General features: G+C 37.8%; 1 protein-coding gene across 1 annotated transcript in view; it reads right to left on the minus strand.

Moving 5' to 3' along the window:
• The window catches only part of TMEM117 (transmembrane protein 117), a 212,923-nt gene that overhangs the window by 118,257 nt on the left and 74,412 nt on the right, over positions 1-20,254 (minus strand). Inside the window, exon 3 of the mRNA XM_009880846.1 lies at positions 36-135. Within this exon, the coding sequence (XP_009879148.1) occupies positions 36-135 (100 nt within the window). The remainder of the gene's footprint in view (positions 1-35; positions 136-20,254) is intronic.

Below are 20,254 nucleotides of genomic sequence, written 5' to 3' on the forward strand. Positions count from 1 at the left end.
TCTTTTCTTTTCAAATGTAATATTACGTTTCTTACCATCCATGCTGTGACAAAATCTCCCATCCAAGTCCCAACTGCAGCTACCTTCATAAAATTTTCATTCCTGATGCCCATGAAGTCTGTTATAATGTATGCACTGTGGAAACAAGAACACAGACTGTAAGCTATACACGTTTGCCTAATGCAGTTATAAAGAGCTTCCTTTAGTGACGAAATGTATGATTAGCTGTGAAAGATTTCCCATTTCTTTCATAATCACTTTTTCTGCTAAATCTGAGTCTTGACATAGTACTGAACCAGGATGGGCCAATTCCAATTAGAAATGGAAATGCGAATCTGATTTTACAGCCCACATCTCTTTTGAAGGTGCTAAAATAATGATAGGCAAAGGCTTTAGGATTATGTAAGGCTTCTGGAAATATAAACTATTTTACACTTTTTACCTCTTCCTTTGTATCAATGGAATTGCAACATTCTCGGAATCAGTAACTTTGCAAAATCTTGATGAAGAAAAATGAAAATCTTTAAATTCTCTTTAAAAAGATAATTGAGCCACTCGACTTTTTACTCTACCATTTATACAACCACATGGTTTTTTTAACGCAACAGTGCAAGCAAGCCTTGCAGAATTTCAGTGAAAAGTCGCAGTTTCTTGATTTATACAATGTATTTTCATAGATATATTTTGCTTAAATCCAAAAGAAGCATTTCCATTCTGCTTAAATAATGCAACAGATAGGATTTAAAACCTCATACAATAATTTGACCTCTACTTGCACGTTCATCAAGATGCTATAAGGACAATTAAGAAGGTAAAGTTACTTGTGCTGTAATAAAACCTTTATGAAAAAATCATAGCTTTAAATATACTTATATCCTTTGCTGAAAGACTTTTACAGTGTTAAGGAGATTGTTCTCCTCAGGAGCTAACACATTAAATAATGATAGCAATTACATTCTAACTTCCGAAGTGATATCTGTGTTTTCAGGATACCTGTAAACACTCCTTATAGAATGTTATACCTATCTAAGGGTGCGCACAAATGACCCAGTTGCATGTAACAACTTCCCTGAACATTGCGTTATCCATTATTCAAGTCTTACCATTATTATATACCAAATGTTGTAATGTCTGGTAGCTAGCAGACCATATCCCTTCAACTGGATCAGTGCAAGCTGATCCCACTTTCTGGGGCGGTCCTATTAAAATCTAAGTATTATCTAAGTATTTGATTGGGATAGAGGATCTTGCTAGCACAAATCCATGCACAGCACTGTATCATTTCTTAGATACAAGTTAATATGTTCTAGAGTAGAAATATTAATGTCATTTAATAGTTTCATGACACATGTAAAATGGCAAACCCTAATGGCTCTTTTCATTATACACATTTTGTGACCTTTCAGCTAGTATGTCACTAACTAAAATACCATCCATTTGTTAAAATCTCTGGCTGGCTCAGATTTTCTGCTGGAATTAAAAATAAACATTTTTCCCCAACTACTTTAATTAGTTTCCATGTAGTTAATAAGATCATCAATATTCTAAACTCATCATGTTGTGAATTAGGATGTAAGAACACAAAACCAGCTACGCTGGGTCAGCCCAGAGTCTCCCTGTTCCAATGCCCTGTCTCCAAGAGAAGGCAACAGCAGATACCTAGGGAAGACTGTGAGAACCAGCAAGCAAACCCCTTCCAGATACATTCTCACGGCCTCTTTGTAACTAGGAATCATTTGGAATTCCTTTTTTTTTTCCTTCATCTTGGGGAGGCTGTTCTTGTAGCATCTATGAAGGCAAAAAATTATCTGCGTTCCCTAAGCAGGTGTCTCATTAACAAAAAAGGCACGCCATGAATGTCAGTTGTAAGGACTGGCCCCCCAAAAGCAACCTCTACCTTTATCTTTTTCATCAGTGTCAAACACATACAAAACCTCACAGTTCTCACCACTTTTATTCCCATTTCTTATATGCATTATACATTCTCATATGCATTATACATGATTACAGGTGTACAGAAACTAAATGAACACTTGCACAACGCTCCTGAAAAACAGGCCAGTTGAGTAACTCTTACTCCTATAGCACTGTTGCATATAGTGGGCCTGCCACAGCTACCCATGGCAGGCTGAGGTATACAAGATGGGTTATCCAAAAAGGCTGAGAGGTCACTGATTGCTACATGTAGGTATTAACAAGTAGAAGAGATATCAAACCAGACAAATACATAGAAACATACAGAAAGGCCTCAAATGCACCAAATCATCCTTACAGTCCTTTTTGTAATTTGAAACATGAAAGCGTGCAAGAAGTCTAGCAGAAATTGTGCATCGTAGTCTATAAGCAATTAATGCCTAAATTAAACACGCAAATTGACAGACCTTCAGTTAGAGTTAAAATAGCATATTGTAAAGAAACCCTCAAAAACATAATCTGTGCATATTTTAAGTGCATTTACTGATTAAAATACAGCCACAACTTTTTATGGAACGGGGAAAATATTTTTAGCGCTGTCATTATCTTATTAGAAATAGTAATGAAATACACTGCTATTTTATTAGCTGTTCTATTAACTATTAGCATTACATTCTGTGTCTTTTATGCTCTCTGCAGTATTATTTTCATTTCAAAATACAAAGAGAAATTGCCTTTTTTAAAATATGGATTTTTTGCTGCTAAAAACAGGGTTTAGTTTAAATATAAGTGAGAGTAGCTGACATTTTCAAAAAAAAAGATGCTTGCCTGATGATGTTACCAGGATATATATTTTAACAGTACCAAAAGTAATTCTACTGTGGAAAAATCCCCACTTTTTTCTGGCTTTAGCTAGTGACTCGAGCAGTTTTCATTAATTGGTTACTCTGCTTCCTGGCTAGGACCCATGTCAACACCTTGCAGGAGGGCTAATAGCTGTTGGGTTAGCCCAGATTTTCCATAGCTCGTCGAAAGCCTTCTGTTTGCTTTGCCGTACTTGTATTCTGTAGCAAGGTACATTCATCTTGCATGAATAGCACAAACTAAGAAAACACCGAGTGGAAAAACACAGCAGTTAAAGCTCGTAAGGGAGTAAAAAGCTCTTCAGAAATGGACAGGATAAGAGTTAATAATTAAAGGCTGAGGAACCAATACTAGTGAATGTTATAGATAAAGGACAAATTTGCAATTGGGATTTGGGACAAAACCACTATTAACCTTTGACAATAAAACTGGAAGCTGCAAAGCCAGGGAAATTGCTCTTTGCGGGCTTATGGAAGGTAGACCACAATTTTGACAGAAGGAAAACATAACAGAGGAACCAAAAGATAAAAGAGACTTGAGACACATAGTTCTACAACAGAGTCCAAAAAATGCTGTCTACATACATGTTGTTGCAAAAGGTAAGTTAATAACAATGAATCAGTAAAAAGATACAAGCCAATGTATTTGATTGCTTCTCTGGAGTTAGCAGCAGAGAGTACACAGAACAGAGGGAAACAGTAGCGTTAGCCCAGAGAAAATGTTCAAAGAAAGGAAGGTATCAGAGCATTTTTTCAAAGAAGAACAACAGTAGCAGCTGCCAAAATGACAAACAGTCTGAAAGCAAATGGAACGTATTTAATTTTAAGTTGGATAAAGATGTACAAGCCACTGTGGTGCTATCAACATTGTTCTAGGCACTGGAATAAAAGTCATGGCTGAAACTCAGCGCTGAGATGGTGTTTTCCTGACCATCACAGGAATCTAAAACTGGGATATAACTTGAATTTAGACACCTAAATTTAACTGTAAGACAAGGATCCAAACTCTCAATGAAGCCCTAGTCAGAACAGCCAATGCAGATTAGAGCATGCTTTGTCTTTACTGTACTGTAGACATGCAGGATGAAGGATTTGTTTGCCTTATGTTACTGCAGGATGGCTGGATTCAAAACAGTATGTTCAAATACCAAAAGGTAAGCCCATGTGACTAAATCATTCCAGGTACTGTGACATGACATAACCTAACCTCGTCTCCAGATGGTAATCCAAAGATCTCTGGAACTCTGGTAAGGCCTGTGACATGTGACAACCCAGACGCATCTGAACTGAACCCTCCATGGACTGCAATGAGAACATAAACACTTTGTTCTTCGAGGTTTTAGTTGCCTTTTAATGCCATTTTAGCAACCTTGGTGCATCTTAACTACCCTTCAGGTGGCTTTTTCTACACTAGAGTATTTAAAGTGCTGGGCTGGCACATGGCACCCAGGGAGTGTTCTGTACAGAGCCTACAAGACCTAAAGAGTTCTCACTTAAGGCTCTGCGAAAAGGAGGAAGGCCTAGATGTCTTTTCTGTTGAGTGACAAAAAGTCTGTACATGTTCTGCAGTCTGATACATGCTTTTCTGAGGCGTTTTTACTGTCTGAGATTCCCCCTAAATAGCTGCTTATCTATAAGGAACTCATCTTCCTTGGTGCACCTGGCAAAATGAAAGGCCTTGACAATGGCGAGCAAGTGACAGCATGGGAGTTCACACAGGCTGCAAAGAAGTATGTGTTTAGATGTGGCACCACAAGCTTCCATTACTCTTAATTTAGCAGAGGCAAGGACTGTCAGAATAACTGAAAACATACATAGAAGACTGCAGATGCAGTTCCCAATCCATATTTGTCACTCTGAGACTACAGAATGGCAAATGAGACACTAGGTAGCACTTTGTTCAGCTGAAAAGCTATTCCTCTACTGCTAGAAACTGAAGTCAGAGCCACAGGGATCTGGAAGATGCACAGAGACCACAAGACCTGCTGTCCTATAAGTTGGCACATCATAATGAGAATGGCATAATGCATAGCTACCTACAAACAGTACAGAGCACAACAGCTCCCTAACCATACAGTCCCTAACCATCCCCTGTGCACACTTCAGAGGTACAGATGAAACTTTTTCCGTGACACCAGAACAGAGAGAATTAAGAGGCTCCTGAACCAGGAATATTGCTTGACAAGACATCAAAGAGGTAGCAGCCACAAGAGGCTCAGCAGGCTAAGCTCCAAGACACAACAAAACTCGGATGCAAAAATGGCTTGGCCGTAGCGAGACAGATCCATGGCAGGTTACAGAACAACCGAGACTGACAGATTGATGCTGTAACAGCATGGCTCGTAGGTAACTTATTTGTACATGTTTTTTGAAATCGGGCAACAGAACTGTGATTCTCAAAACCTTTGCTCAACAATGTACAGGCCTGAGGGCTGCCTAACTTACTCTGGGGACTTGGCTTTTAAAGCTCCCAAGCCATTTAAAGTTCTGCTGCAAGGCATGTACCGGAGCTTCTCACTCTCCACAGGAATAAGCTATTTGGCTTCTACCTCACATCCTATATTGATTGATATCCATAAAGTGGTTATTCCTCCACTCGGTTTGCCTGTGGAGCTCCATCTGTGAAGTGTTTTGCAAGCCTGCCTAGAAGATAAGGCCCATTCAAAAATGCAGCAATTACATATCTGTCTGTTAATGTAGAAGACTGTAATGTAATGCACATAACTCAAAGGTAGGGAACACATGAAATCCAATCCCTACTCCAAGGGACGCTGGTTCAACAAATAATTGTGTCTCACTGTCACAGTCAGCAAGAAAAGAAAACACGATGACAAACTCCTATTAGGACAGTAGGTTTTTTGTATATGGCACTCTCCAATAGGATCAGAAATGTGTCATTCAGTCTCCTTTAGGTAAGGGGTAACAGAAGCTGTCTATTCCATATCTTGTACAAATACCATCTTTCACATGAAGGACAGACATTCACTTTTAGAGAAGGGAAATGGCTGCCCCTGGTCAGGACAGGAGTTTGGATTAGATCATAAGTACAGTCCTAGTTAAGATGCTTCAGGCAAGTTGGGACAGGATTTAAAATACATTTCTGTCCATAATATAGCTTCTTTACTGAAAATTGTAGGAGTTTCTTGTTCCTTGTGTGCATTTTTGTGGATCCTATGCCAACAATCCTCAAGCACTTGATGCCCAATAGAGTCTGAACTTCCCTTTAGGGACCAGGTGGTATTCACACACATTAATTTTTGCCTAATGATGCTAATCTTCCTAGGCTGCCTACTTAATCAATGGATTTGACAGCAATGCAGAGCAGGAGTTTAATTTAGATGATTTTCACGTATGGCATCACTAAAGGCCAACAGCTTACTTCTAAAGTATTTGCAAAAGGCAATTCATAATGGCAGGGCTACTGCCAGGGGATGTGAGAGTCTGCATGTCTACTGGGAAAATCTTAGGGATCTGCAAATTCAAAAGTGTTTCTCTACTATGGGAGAAATGCATCCTCCCTGAGCTAAAGGTAAACTTTGGTGAGTGCCAAAACATACTTCCAGCAAGTTTAAATGAAAGGTTTTGCTACAGCTACATTTTTTTTACATCAAACCTTAAGTGACATAAATAAAATCAGAGAGAACCAATGGCTGAGTTAGGAATTGGACTCGAATTTCTCCCCTCTCAGATGAGCAACTTTCTCCATCATTATGTAAGTACTCTGGTGAAAACGCTGTACAACCCCTATAGACTCCACTACAAAGCACTTCTTATGGACAGGATAGTCTGGGAAAAAGCATAAAAGGTGCCTGATGAGATACCTTTTCCAAATTTTCCAGGATTTTTGCTATTCTTGTGCAAATGTGTGTCACCACACATATATTCTGTTTAGTCAGACAAAAGAAAAACAAAGGCTGCAGAGTGTATCTAGCATCCTTCTGCAGCAAATAACTGTTAAACTCCTCAGTCAGGGACAGGTGGCCTGAAACGCTTCTAATACTATTGTGCTGATAGATGAACGCTCATGGAAAGATCCACAGCACAGTCTTACCAGCCCCCATCACACACACACAGACACAAGCGCTGCAGCTGCTTATATGTAGCTGTTTATGCTTCCACTTAAACTCTATTACCACCGCGTAAGTTTTTTTTTACTGAGGCAATGAAATAAAGGATTGCCTCTTACATGCGTGTTTGATAGTACAGGAGAGAATTAAGATATTTATTTACTGTTACGTGAATTATCGAAAATTGCTTTAGTGGACAATCAAACAAGTTAAGAGAACTGTGTCAAACAAGTTAAGAGAACTGTGTCACTTTTTACCATCTCTTTTAATGGGCTAGTAAAATTCTGCAACTCATCCACAAGATTGTAGTACAAGCTGGTACATTATATGCCTTATTTGATTCACTCCATTTGCCTATATCCTATGATATCAAAATAGTTTTACGGTAAAATGTTCCACAATGCTAGCACAGGTGCCCAAGGACACAAATAGGACAAGTGGCCTTGGACATACCCATTTTGAGGGTTTAAAGAGGATCTTGTCTTATCATACTGTAACACACTCTGCAGACATACCAGTTTGCAATCTCAGCCCCTGCCATAAACATCCTGAGCAGGATGACGAGTGCTTATTTTCAACAAGTTGCTAAACAGCAAGCTAAATTATACACGTGTACATTGAAGAAAAGTGTATGCTCAGTTTCTATAATTTAGAAAAATGTTGTAAACTGGCTTTGTTGTTTTGGTGGTTTTTTTTTAACATTTAACATTCTGTCATGGTTTAGGCCAAACTGGCTACTGGGGACCTGGGGCACCCCAGATGGGACCGACAGATGCTCCACTCTACCCCTCTTCAAAAAGAGAGGCAGAGGAGGGAAAAAGAGACTTATGAGTTTAGACGGAACTAAACTACTTTAATGAAATATTAATAATAAAATAAAAAAGAAATAATGAGATATATACAAAACCGTATCAAGCTCCCAAGATGACAATCACGACACCGGCTGGCACTGGGGCAGTCCCAGGCTGGACTCAGTGACGGACGGGAACTGGATTCCGGATCTGCATTCAGGATTGGGATCAAAGGCAGATGAACAGACAGAGACCTCCTCAGACACCGGCCATTGAAGAAAAAGAGCTGACCCTCTGATTCCTCAGCTTTTATACTGAGCATGAGGCAGATGGGATGGAATACCCTCGTTGGTCAGTTTTGGGTCACCTGTCCTGTCTGCTCCTCCCCACAGGTGGGACCCCACTATGCTTTTCCACTGACGACCCTCCAACGGGGCAAATAACAAAGTTAACTGCCCGAGGCTCTTACAGCAATAAGTATAAGCAAGAACCCCTCTGCATACCATGGCTGGGCATCAGCTACAGACATTGGTCTTATCACTCTGAGAGAGCGAACACTGTCTGCACAATATGCTGTTCATTTCAGTAGTAAGAAGAGGCCTAGCTAAGAGCAAAGTTACTGAACAAAATTGGTCCTGCTTTACCTCAAACCAGGACACATTCCATTAAATATAGGTTTGCTTATCTTAAAATGCAGATCATTTGTTTGGCAAGCAAGAAAATTTAAAAATAGCTACTAAAATTTGAAAAAAACATTAACAGAAACTAAGGAATATAACAGGCAAAGTGTATGGGAAGGTTAAGTTAGTCATTTAGCACGAGAGAAAAGTAATAAAACATTTGCTTTTCAAAAAGTACTTGCTTTGTTTTTAAACTTGGCAAGATACTGGTAGGAACGGCTTTGAATGATGCTGCACTGGCTGAACTCTTCAGAATGGGAAATGGCTTACACACATCCATTCCCAGTGTTGACATTTCAGCACAGCAAAGAAGGGATAAGGACAGCTGTGCAGCAATACTCTCAGAACTGGCAGTTGCAAGAAAAAAAATAAATGATTCACTTGAAAATAAAACAAAAACAAACCTGCTCATATCATTGCCAGAATATAAACAAAATTAAATGATGCAGTTGGAACTTTACCGCTTTGACCAAGTGCCTTGATAACATTTAAAGCTTCTGTGAATTCCAGCAAAAACTTTGTACTTTCTATCCATTTCACCTTTAGGGATGGCAGAGAAGGTTAAATGCATTATTATAATCTTGAATAAACTAGTAACTGTAATATTACTGCTATTCAGAAAGGGGAAGTTAGAACAGTTTGCAGTTGGTACAAAACACTGAATGGACTCTGCCTGTAAGTAGCAGCCCAAGTGGGAAAGTGAAAGCAGAAATGTATTTTAGAAAATTTTAGTAGAAACTTGTAATTATTAGCAGGTAATACAACTGTCCATATTCATCATTCTTTAATATATTAAACTTCCCATAACCATTGATAAACAGATTTTTTTTCAGAAATTAAAATAATGAAATGCCAGAAAAAAACAAACAACATGTCATTAGTTAAGCAACTGGAACTGCGGGAACAAAGAAATGCCAGTACAGAATGTCTGCTGACAGATTCTGAGCAATCATAACACAAAAAGAATTTGAGCTGGGTCTGAAAAAAATTGTAAGCCCACAATGTAAAATAAACTTGTGAAAATTTCTCATGAGTTTACTTTTTTTTAATAATTTATCGTAAACAAAATAGTTTTTTTCCTTATTCAATGATAATGTTTTAAGGCTTCATAAAGACTAATATTAGTTTGAATTTCAAGGGTCTACTGTAGTGATTGGGTGAAGCAAGGATCACATGCCTTCTTTCAACACTTTCTTTTCAGGAACCACTGATACTCTGCAGCTGAATGACAAGTGGCCAAAGGACTGTCCTTACAGCATGGACCAGGAGACTTCCTGTGTTTTACCGAACACTGGAAGACACAGCAAGAACCTATACGTTTGAGACTGGAGCAAGGTGAGGTGTTTCACTGCAGCAAATGTTGGACCAATACTGGAACCTTTTGGATGGAGCTGAATTCGAGAAGTAATTGGAAATACAGATGAATGCAACCTGCATATGGATGCCCATTTATAAAGCAGTGGAGACTGACATATGACTTACCTTACAATTTGCAGCAAAGTGTGTGAACGTGTGGTAGAGGAGTGTAATTGCTGCTAAATAGGCTAAAATGATATTTTTTTTTTCACTCAATCAGTACAGTGGGGTAACTTTTAATTTTGACATTTTTGTTTCCAGAGTTCTGCTGCAGTGACATGTCAGAGTATCTGAAGCAGAGAAGACATCCTTTATAGGCTAGAAGGTGATTTCCCTGACACACAGGCTTTAAATGACAATTTCAAATCCATTCACATTACCTTTTATGTAAGATATGAAGATATTCAATTTGGCTTGTGTGCTTGTAGTGCCAGCACTGCTGGTACCTCTGTCTCTTTCTTCAAAGTTATCAGGAGTAAAAAATGGTCAGGAGCATTTTACTATTATTATAAAATGGTAGGTCATGCAGAGTCTGCCACCACTTGAAGAAACATAATGCTTTTAATAGCTTGGGGGAAAAAATTAAAAATCTGAAAATAAGAGCATATTTACAGAATTCAAAAAACGTGCCAGTTCTCAAACTGAAAATAATCTTGTGCTTTGATTCAAAAATTTAGTTACTTATACTTAGAAATATTTAGCTTGAGTTTTTTAAACCTGTTTCTATGGTCATTCCAGCTTTGTTTCCAGATCTCCATATCAAAAGGATTTTCATTATTTTAATTCCTTTTGCTGGTTTGAGACAGGTAATCCTTCTAATCTGCAAAAATTCTTGGAAGACTGAAAAAATGTTTCACGTCAAAATCTCTTCGGATTAGCATTTATTGTGCTTATTTTCTTTCAGAAAAATGCATTTCTACCTCAAACTACAATATAGAATAAGGTCAGATATTCCTTCAGAGGATTAAAAGTTTAACTACAGATACGAAAACAGTCATCTTTCAACAGTAAGGCAATTTAAAGCTTAATGACATCTGAATAGTATCAAAATCAATTTACCAATTTTTTGTTTTCTATTTAAATATTATTGTTTCACAACAAACTTATGTTTTTTATGAACCAATTCCATAGTATGTAGGCAAAGCTGTGAGAGGATGAGTAAATTAAATTGTGCAGGTCCTGTAATGACTATTTTAAATTATCCAAACCAATCTGAGACTTTGTATCATGATTGTTAAAATTGTAAAAAATATTAAAGAAGTGTCAAGGTTGTAGAACAGGTGATTCAACTAAATGGATATTTTTGAAATCAGTATTTCTTTGAATTATTCTCTATATAGACAAGTGATATTTGAAATGAGTAAGTCAGAAACAAGACCAGTCGGTGATAACATGTGATAACATGAGACTGAATGGATGGATGGCAGGGCAGAGTCCTGCTACTTTGCTTTGCAGGAGTATAAATTTACTAGAAAGGAAGAGTGAGGAAGTAAAACCTGCAGGGGAGCTTGTGGGATGTTTGCTGAACTAGTAGAATGGAGATTGGACTTCAGGGAAGTTTGGGGATAAGATGAAGATTTCTTAAGTATTAGATTATTGACATATATATCAAATAAGCAATTAGTAATAATTAAATAAAGCAGGTAAAAGCACAGAAAAAAAATGAGATTGGAAGGAAACTCAAGGGATGAAGTAGTCCAACCCCTCAAGCTAAACAGGGCTAACTGGCATTAGATCAGCTCGTTCAAGGCCTTATTTATGCTTAAAGATTGCTTATTTTAAGTTACATTTATTTAAACTTATTTATTTAAACTTAAATCCTTTATCAGAAGCAAAGCTAATGTTACTTAAATGCCTGAAAAAAATTTGAAAGGGCACTAGGGAATGAGTGCGCTTTACGATGGACTGCCCTGGGTCTCTAGTTCAAATGGTCTCTTTTGATTATGCCAAGACCTCATCCATTTAACACAGTGCTAAAGCAGCCAAGGATTTGGCACAGAACACTTCTATGCAAACAACTTGTCCTGTCATTAGAGTTCAATAAAATAAAGTATATGCTGCTAGAAATCACCCTGAACAGTTTGAAGAAGGAAGACAGCACTTCATTTTTAACTCCACATCATTACATAGTTTAGTATTTGTTAAATATCCTCCACAAAATAAGACAAATATAAGTATTTTATATTGATATAAATAATACAAAAGTTAACCATACACACGGGCATATATTGCTTATGCAGAATATGTTATTTTTTTGACATTGAGAGACTGAAAAAGTCAAAATGCTAAGAGTAAAAAGTTAACTTAAAATATAAACTCTCTTTCCTATAGAATCTTTCTGTTGTATATAGGCAAAGCCTAAGATAAGTGGAGCAAAGGCCCTTGGAGAATCTCTGCTCAGTTGCTTCTTCATGAACAGGAAAGGCTCTCACGCCTGCTCCATGGATTCCACCAGTGGGTGCTGGGATCCCTCGGCATGCCAAGTTACTGAATGCTGAATTTGACAAGGGCCACAGGGAGACCATCAATCAGCCAAAATCAGCGAAAATCGTATGCAATATGGGAAGCAGAATATTAAAAAATACTTAAAAGAAGGAAGAAGGGTAGGACAGCTGGGAAACTGGACCGACAAAGCTGATGGAAGGGAAATGACAAGATAAACGGAAATGCAGAAATACATTTCAAGTACGAAATATCTGAAAAGGAAGAAAGGCCAGAGCCCAGAATGGAAGGGATGTGAGAGGGAAAAAAGAGAGTCGCCTCCTTCTTTGAAAAGCACTAAGTTAAAATCTCAATTTCAAACAAAGGAATAGGTCCAAGCTTTCTATAATGTTATTTTAGTGCATATTGCTGCTTACACGTGCTTTGCTTTATAAGGGTGTGTGCAGATAGAAGGAGACTGAAACTGCAGTTTGTTCAAGGAATTGAGAGTATATACCAGCCCAGAACATCAGCATGCAACGGCACAAATAACTGCACAGGGGTCTATGAAGACCAAAAATGGTATTATCATGTCAGCCATAGTAGGCTTTTCAAAGAACCATTATCAGCAGAAACAATAATTCAGCCCAAAAAAGCAGGAGTTTATTCAGACTGAAGATGGATACTACAATTTGATACAGCCACAAATGAACCCTAAATAAGACCCTTCTGAAACACTTCCTCTGCAAATGTTTTGTTCTAAAATCTTATCCAAGTTCTACAGTCTGTGTACACATAGCCAATACTCTATCCCTTCATCAAAATTAATTAGGAAACTCAGATATGAGAAAAATGTATTCTTTAAAGCTGCTTACAGGTGCAAAATTTCAGGAAATATCTTTCTGTTATGTATATTTGGTTTTGTATCTGTTGAAGATGACTGGTGTATATCAGTCTTGCTGCAGTCTATAAAACCAGACTGAGATATAGAAACGGTTGGAGTTGTCAAGAAACAACGATCTACCATGCTCACAGGTACCTTTGAGAAGAAATGAAAGGAAAATGTGGCATGACAACTCAGGAGCTGGTCTGAGGATTTGATTGGTTTCTCTCATAATATAATAACAGCAGCAGATTGCAGAGCAGATGGAAAAGAACTAGACTTCAAGCAATGTACAAATTAACAAATCGAGGAGATTGCTTCTTTAACTATATTACTTGAAAATGGTATATAAAGAACAACTGGGTCCAGGGCCAGTCATCTGACAAGAGCTGGCATATAATCATGGCAGAGAATTTCACATGGAAAACGCAGGGAAGAAGACAGACTGTTCTTCCACTCCTTGGCTGACAAAGCAAATGCCTTTATCATGACTACTTGACCATCCAATGGCTGATATCATCTGAACGAGTCCAATACTGGAGCTGCTATAAATTTGCTCTGCATTCGACTGACTGCTGTATTTTCTTGTCCTTACACGACTCAGCATTTTAAATAAAATTATCATTGAAATAAAGGGGGAAAATTGTCAGAAGTTGTTTGAGGATTTTATTCTCAAATCAACATAACTCTATTGCAGACTGTCCATTTTACAACACAGTCGTCTTTTAAGAAATTGAAAATGAGTTATCAGAAGACAGACGTGTCGGAACCACACACTGCAAGTGTCTGCTCAGGCACTATCACTTGTAGTACGACTTTAAGACACATAAATAGAGAAAAGACACAAATTGCACTGTGAACTGCATCCTCAAAAAGAATATTCTCCTATTTTTTACCAAGTAAAGGACTAGCACGTCATCAAACAATGTAGAGATGGATGTATGCACATGCATCTTTGATACCAAGACACTAAACTTTGATGGTGTTGGCTGTATTTTTAAGTTCGGTCAGTTACAAATACTGGGTTTCATCTCATCTAACTACAGACCCAAAAAAAGCCTCCATTTCAGCTAACAATTCTAGGATCCCCTAGAACAGTCCATCTCTCTCTACAGTCAATGGAGAAAAATAAGCACTTCACAGATGTAATGAATCTGACTTATCTTAGACATCTGCACTGGGTCTGGCTGGGATGGAGGTAATTTTCTTTATAGCAGTTCGTATGGTGCTGTTTTAGATCCGTGACCAAACAGTGTTGATAACACACTAATGCTGCCTACCGAGGTTAACCTGCAAGAACATCTCCGAATCAGATGAATCATCATGCGGAGATTTCAGTTCAGTTAAATGTAAAAGTAGTTGGATAACTTTAAACTCATCTTTATTGGATTCTTAAACTACGAGATATGACAAAATATGGATTTTTATCTTTTAAGACTGGCATGGTTTAGATCATTAGACTGAAGGTCTAACATCCATAAAATGTCCTTGCAAGTCTACACACGTCCCAAACTGCAACTAAAACCAGTGAAATACTAAAGATAAAATATGCAGCTTGGGAAAATACCATTTTAACTGAAAAAACTTACCTTTTATTTAGACATAAGGTTGAAAAAGACATTTCCAAATAGTGTAAAAGATTACATGATAAAACATTGCCAGTGAGAAACCTTTACAAGAATGAGTAAACTGCAAATAAGATTTCATTAAAATAGTAAGTTAAATTCAAAGTTGAACAGATGGTTAGCAGGACAGATATAACCAGAATTAAATAAACTATGGAGTAAATATGCTATCTTTGTCTGATGCTCGTTGTGGAAAACACTTTAAACCACTGCTGTTCAATGATAATCTGATCCAGAAATATTTTTATACTGACTGAAAGTTACCCATGTTACTAGCTGAAGCAAACAGTATCATTAATAACAATACCTTGAGATCTTTACACTGGATGCGGGCAAATCTTCAGGAGCAATGCCAATGTATTTTACAGCAAGTATTTCCTTAGTTTACTTATTGATTATGTGGGAGAATTTGTAATTAAACTGATATTCTGTATTGATGAATGGAAGAAATAGAAGGTTGCTGGATGGCTTTGCAGAACAATTATAAACCCTTCTCTCTGCCCAGGAACAACCACTGTAAAAATTCTCCCTGCATTCCGAAACCAATTGAGGATGTGAGAATGGCTAAAAGTGCCAGCTCCGAAGTAGACAAGACAGAATGAAATTCTGTAGTTAAAAACATATCTTTTAAGCCTCGTATAACAACATTTTGTTTTTTAAAGAAGAAGACAAAGATAATAAACAGCTGACTTTCAAGCAATAACGGACACACAACTATGAAGGTAGAAAGCAGTAAAATACTGTGAGACCTAATCAACAGAAACTACTGGCTAGAGGTGGAGTATGATTCAGTTATCATACTTCAGGACTTTTAAATCCCATTTATAATTAAAATTTAAATACATCTTTCTTTAAACTTTTATTATTTTTCAAAATAAATATTTCATTAGCTATATGTCAGCTATAACGCCCACTTCATGCTTTTTCAAATTTCTTTTTCAAATGCTCACATGTGAACAAACAAGATGTATCTAAAGTCAGGTCAGAGCATTAAATCAGACACGATACTGCACATCTCCTTTGAATACATGTATTGGGTCTGGCTGGAATGGACTTAACTTTCTTCATAGCACCACATATAGTGCTGCGCTTTGCATTTGTAGCTAGAACGGAGTTGATAAAACACCGGTGTTTTGGCTAATGCTGAGCAGTGCTCACATGGCGTCAAGGCTCTCTCTCCAACCCACCACTCAAAAGCCCAGTAGGCTGGAGACGGGCAAGAGACTGGGCGAGGACACAGATGGGACACCTGACCTGAATTGCCTCGAGATATTCCACACTATATGGCGTTATACTCAGCAATAAAAGCCAGGGGAGAAAGGAGGAGGGAGGAACATTCGTGGTTACGGCGTTTGTCTTCTGATGCAACTGCTACATGTACCGAAGCCCTGCTTCCCAGGAACTGGCAGGACATCTGCCTGCTGGTGGGAAGTAGTGAACAAATTTCCTCTTTTTGCTTTGCTCCCGCATATGGCTTTTGCTTTTCTTATTAAACTGCCTTCTCCTCAACCCACAAGCTTCTCCTGTCCGGTTGAAGAGGGGTAGTGAGAGAGCGACCATGGGGGGGGTGAGGGGGTGGTGCCTGGCAGCCGGCCAGGGTCAACCCTCCACAGTGTATTATGTTCATGATGACTTCCTAGTAGTAAAAAGAGTGCACAACTGTAGTGCAGTAGGACTCTGATTTTGTTTTAATATGACTTTAAATAGTACCAAAATAACATTTCAAGTATGAATCATAATGCAAATAATCCTTCTGGTAGGATTTCCAGAGATGCCCAGCACCTACATTCATCTTTTTGAATGTTGCCTTCATATATATTTAGTTCTCAATGACATACTGTTAAAACAAACGCAATCAGAGATTTCAAAAAAATAAGTGATCTTCATATGTTAACATTATTTACAAACCCAATACCAACCGCTCTGTAAGATTCCACTTTCACATTTTGTTGAACTCGCTTTAACCTGGATAGAAGTGCATCTACTGCATTCCTATTTGTAGATCAACCTTATATCATCCACTTTTGGTCGCTGTCTGGGATGTTTACAACCTTTAGGTCTTCAGTTCAAAATTTATGAAGCTGAAACCTTCACAATAGCATATACTTATATTTACAATAAATGTATCAACAAGAAATCTCAGTATTAACAGGATAATGCAGACTATCTATGAAAAACCTAAAAAAGAAGTATGCTCACGTTTGTGAGTTTATTTCCTGTAATGTTTAAAGACCCTTTTCTTGTCTCTGTTTGAAGGCTGTTCACTCAGTAGTCTGTCACATTTGTAAACTGAAATTCCATTTCTTGTTCTGTACTGCAAATGAAAACAAAATCCTCTGCTAGATAAAAGAAAAAAGAATGGACTGTGACCCTGTCCCTTTTGATTTACTGGTTGTACAGGCACGCTGTGCTTTACACTGAGTCATCTCTTTAATTTCCACAAAGGTTGTATGTCAGAGACAGCAGGAGATCTGCCGCTTGCAGGAATGAAGTTCCACTTTTTCACATCCAGTTTTCACATTTCCCGTTATACCAGAGGGTGATCATTTGCCAGCACTTCAACCTGATGGCTTTTACTCTTTTCTGGACCAACCAGGATTCAACTGTTCTACACGTGATTCTTTATTCCAAATGAAAAACAGGCAAGTGACAGTGCAAAAGAATTAATTTTACATATTTTCATGCTTTTATGCTTCTCATGAAAACACAGAACAATTTAGGTTGGAAGAAACTCCTGCCCAAGGCAGGGCTGACTTCAACCTGATCAGGATGTCATGATCTTCCCTCAAAAGTAGAGCGCAGCCCATAGCATTGCTGAAGTTTCAGACCTCCCCAGCTGCTGCAGAGGCAGAGGTGAGGAGCAGCACAAAGCATAGCTACATCTATGCTGAAGATGCCACTTGGGAAACTGCTTAGGGTTTTATTAAGATAACAGTATAAATAGCCCTGCCCCCTTTTGCAGATTGGATGACCCATTTTAGGAAGACTGACAGCAGCAAGCACTCCAAAAGGAAAGTTTACTCCGTGCTCTGCTGATTTAATTATTTTAAATACATTTCAACTGATCAGGTTTGGAAAGACAAAGACAACCATTCTACTCATTTAAATTTTAAGTGAAAGTTACCACATTTTTTTTTGCCAGAAATGTACCATTTTGCTTAGTTTTAAGCTTTTTTTCTCATAAGCATTCTGAACTGATCAAAAAGTACACTCAATTTTCAAAAATTTCACATGAACTACATTCATCCTGGCAGTAATCATGTCGTTACATAAAGAAAACCACAGTGCAATGTAAAAACAAATGTGTTAACTGGTTCTGGACTGGAAAGCCTACAAAGATTTCTTGTTAAACAAGGTTTTACTAATAGAATGATACAGAAATGGCTATACGTTTGGATAGTTAAGAAGGCATCTTCACCAGGCTGGCTTTGGTCTTTAGCTGGACTGCTAAAATAAAGAGTAATTAGCAATTTTTTAAATATTTCTTTTTTATATATCCTTAAAGGAAAACAAGACTTTGGCATTAATTCAATACATTGTTGGGAAGCATTTCTAAGGCTATGAGAACTCTTTCCTACAGGCAGACCACTCAGGAGCGAAAGAAACCGTGCCACAGATGAGGAACATCTGCCTCTCCTCCACAGGACAGTTGGGTTCTTAACGTTTTCTGGATGTGATACATCTCCATTACTTTTCCAACATACTGTTTCACCCTGTGTTCTCTCCAATCTGTTGCAGGCTTGACAATGTCTGGCACAGCCCCATATCCATACAGTAACTAGTATGGCTGACTATAACAGCACTATAACAGGCCAGCACTGCCTTGTTATGCAAAAGTACCTGTGGGAAGACAGCACAAGCCATATGGCTTTTTCCAGACAGAGGAGTAAGTTAGGGATTGGAAAATAAGTTCATGAACTCTGTTGGTATCATGCCTTCAGCCTGGAAGAGAAACAGTTTCACCAACAGAAGTCTTCTGAGGGTTTTAGATCCCTTTTCTTATTGCCTTTTTTTCACCACAGTCCCAACAGTCGGCTTATCGTTACATGCATATCTCTGTACATCTTCCAGGTAAGATTTAGTTATCAGCATTTCCATTTCTCACAAAATATGATATGACTACCATGAGACAAAACTGAAATGAAAATGAAAATCTATTTATAGAAATTATAGAAATGAGACTTTTTGCCCACAAAATAGAAGTTCATTAAACTTAAACTAAGTAGCAGTGTACTGTTTTTTCTCTATCACCTTTTAATTGCTGACAGTTTTAGGTATATAGAATCTAGTTTTAAAGCCTTTTCCTCTGCTTAACAGGAGAAGCAAATCTTTTTTCCATTGAAATCAATGATTCAATAATTACTATTTACAGGGTTGACATTAAACTCAGTAAATGAGTAGCAAGATTTTATCTAGTCACAACATAGATGGTTGTTCTTTGTGTCAATGTGGAAGTAAAGAAACCCCAAATGATTTGGCCAGCCAGAAAAGATACAAAACAGCTATACTTTGGACGCACTCCCTTATCAGGGATTTGTTTTCATTAAAAAATATCATGTTTCCCTTACGAAAATTTTGTGGCAGAAGTGTCTCCTCATTAAACAAAAGCAAACAGTTTACTTAAAACAATGAAGACAGAAAAGATTGCTTTTGGAATGGGCCTAAGAAGTTGGTCCTATTTCTCTACAAGCTGACTAGACTATAGAAACACTCAGTCTTTTAACTCCTTCAACAGAGAAAGTAACCAAGAGAGTATCGTTTTATTGACGCCACCAGTAGTGCTGGTTTGGAACAAATATTAGCTCTCAATATTCTCAGATGACCTCCTGGGCAGAGAGAGACTAAAAAGTGGAATGACTTTTATGTTACTGAGAGCATTTGTTCCCATATAGAGTCTGAGGATAAATTCCCCAAAAGATGAGAAAGGGAAGTGATATATGATGACACATGTTTCACAGGCCAAATTTGGAACGCTTTGCATTCTTATTGTTGTAAGAAAAAAACTCATTCATTTGTTAAGATTCTTGAATACTTTTTCGGAGACATTTTCAAACAATTATAAGCACTATGGTCAGCTTGAATAAAACATATATGAAGTACAAGGTAAAAGTAGGGTCCATAGTCAACATACTTCATCCTCGCGGCCAGGGCTGTAATAAAGCAAAAGAATCTGACCTCAGTAAACATCAGTAATAAGAAAAAAAATGATACTGAAAAAGTTTGTCATCAGTCCCTCTTCTCTGGGGCAATGGAGGCACTACAGTGAGCTTTCTTACTGGAAGGAGATTTTTGCTTCATTATTAATAGGCAATTCTTTCAAGAGCTGATGCCCATGGCTGCAGAAAGAAATTTATGTTTAAGGCTGACCAAGTGAGTAAGTGACGACTGTTTTTAACGCGTATCCTGTTCATGTGAGGGGTAGTTCATGGAAGACTGAAGCTGCCACTGGCATTGAAACCATCATTCAGTTTAAATCCTTGTTTCAAAGCATGGTAAATCACTCATTTCCTCTCCGACCTCTGATTCCTAAAGGTATAATTGCTCCAAAATAATACAATACATGCCTTAAAAGATTAAGCCAAAGGTTAGATTAGAATAACATCTTTCCTGAACTGATGGGAAAATGCTATTTAAACCTGGAGCCACACCTTGAA

Source organism: Charadrius vociferus, unplaced genomic scaffold (assembly GCF_000708025.1).
Source record: "Charadrius vociferus isolate BGI_N301 unplaced genomic scaffold, ASM70802v2 scaffold52, whole genome shotgun sequence".
Taxonomy (NCBI): Eukaryota; Metazoa; Chordata; class Aves; order Charadriiformes; family Charadriidae; genus Charadrius; species Charadrius vociferus.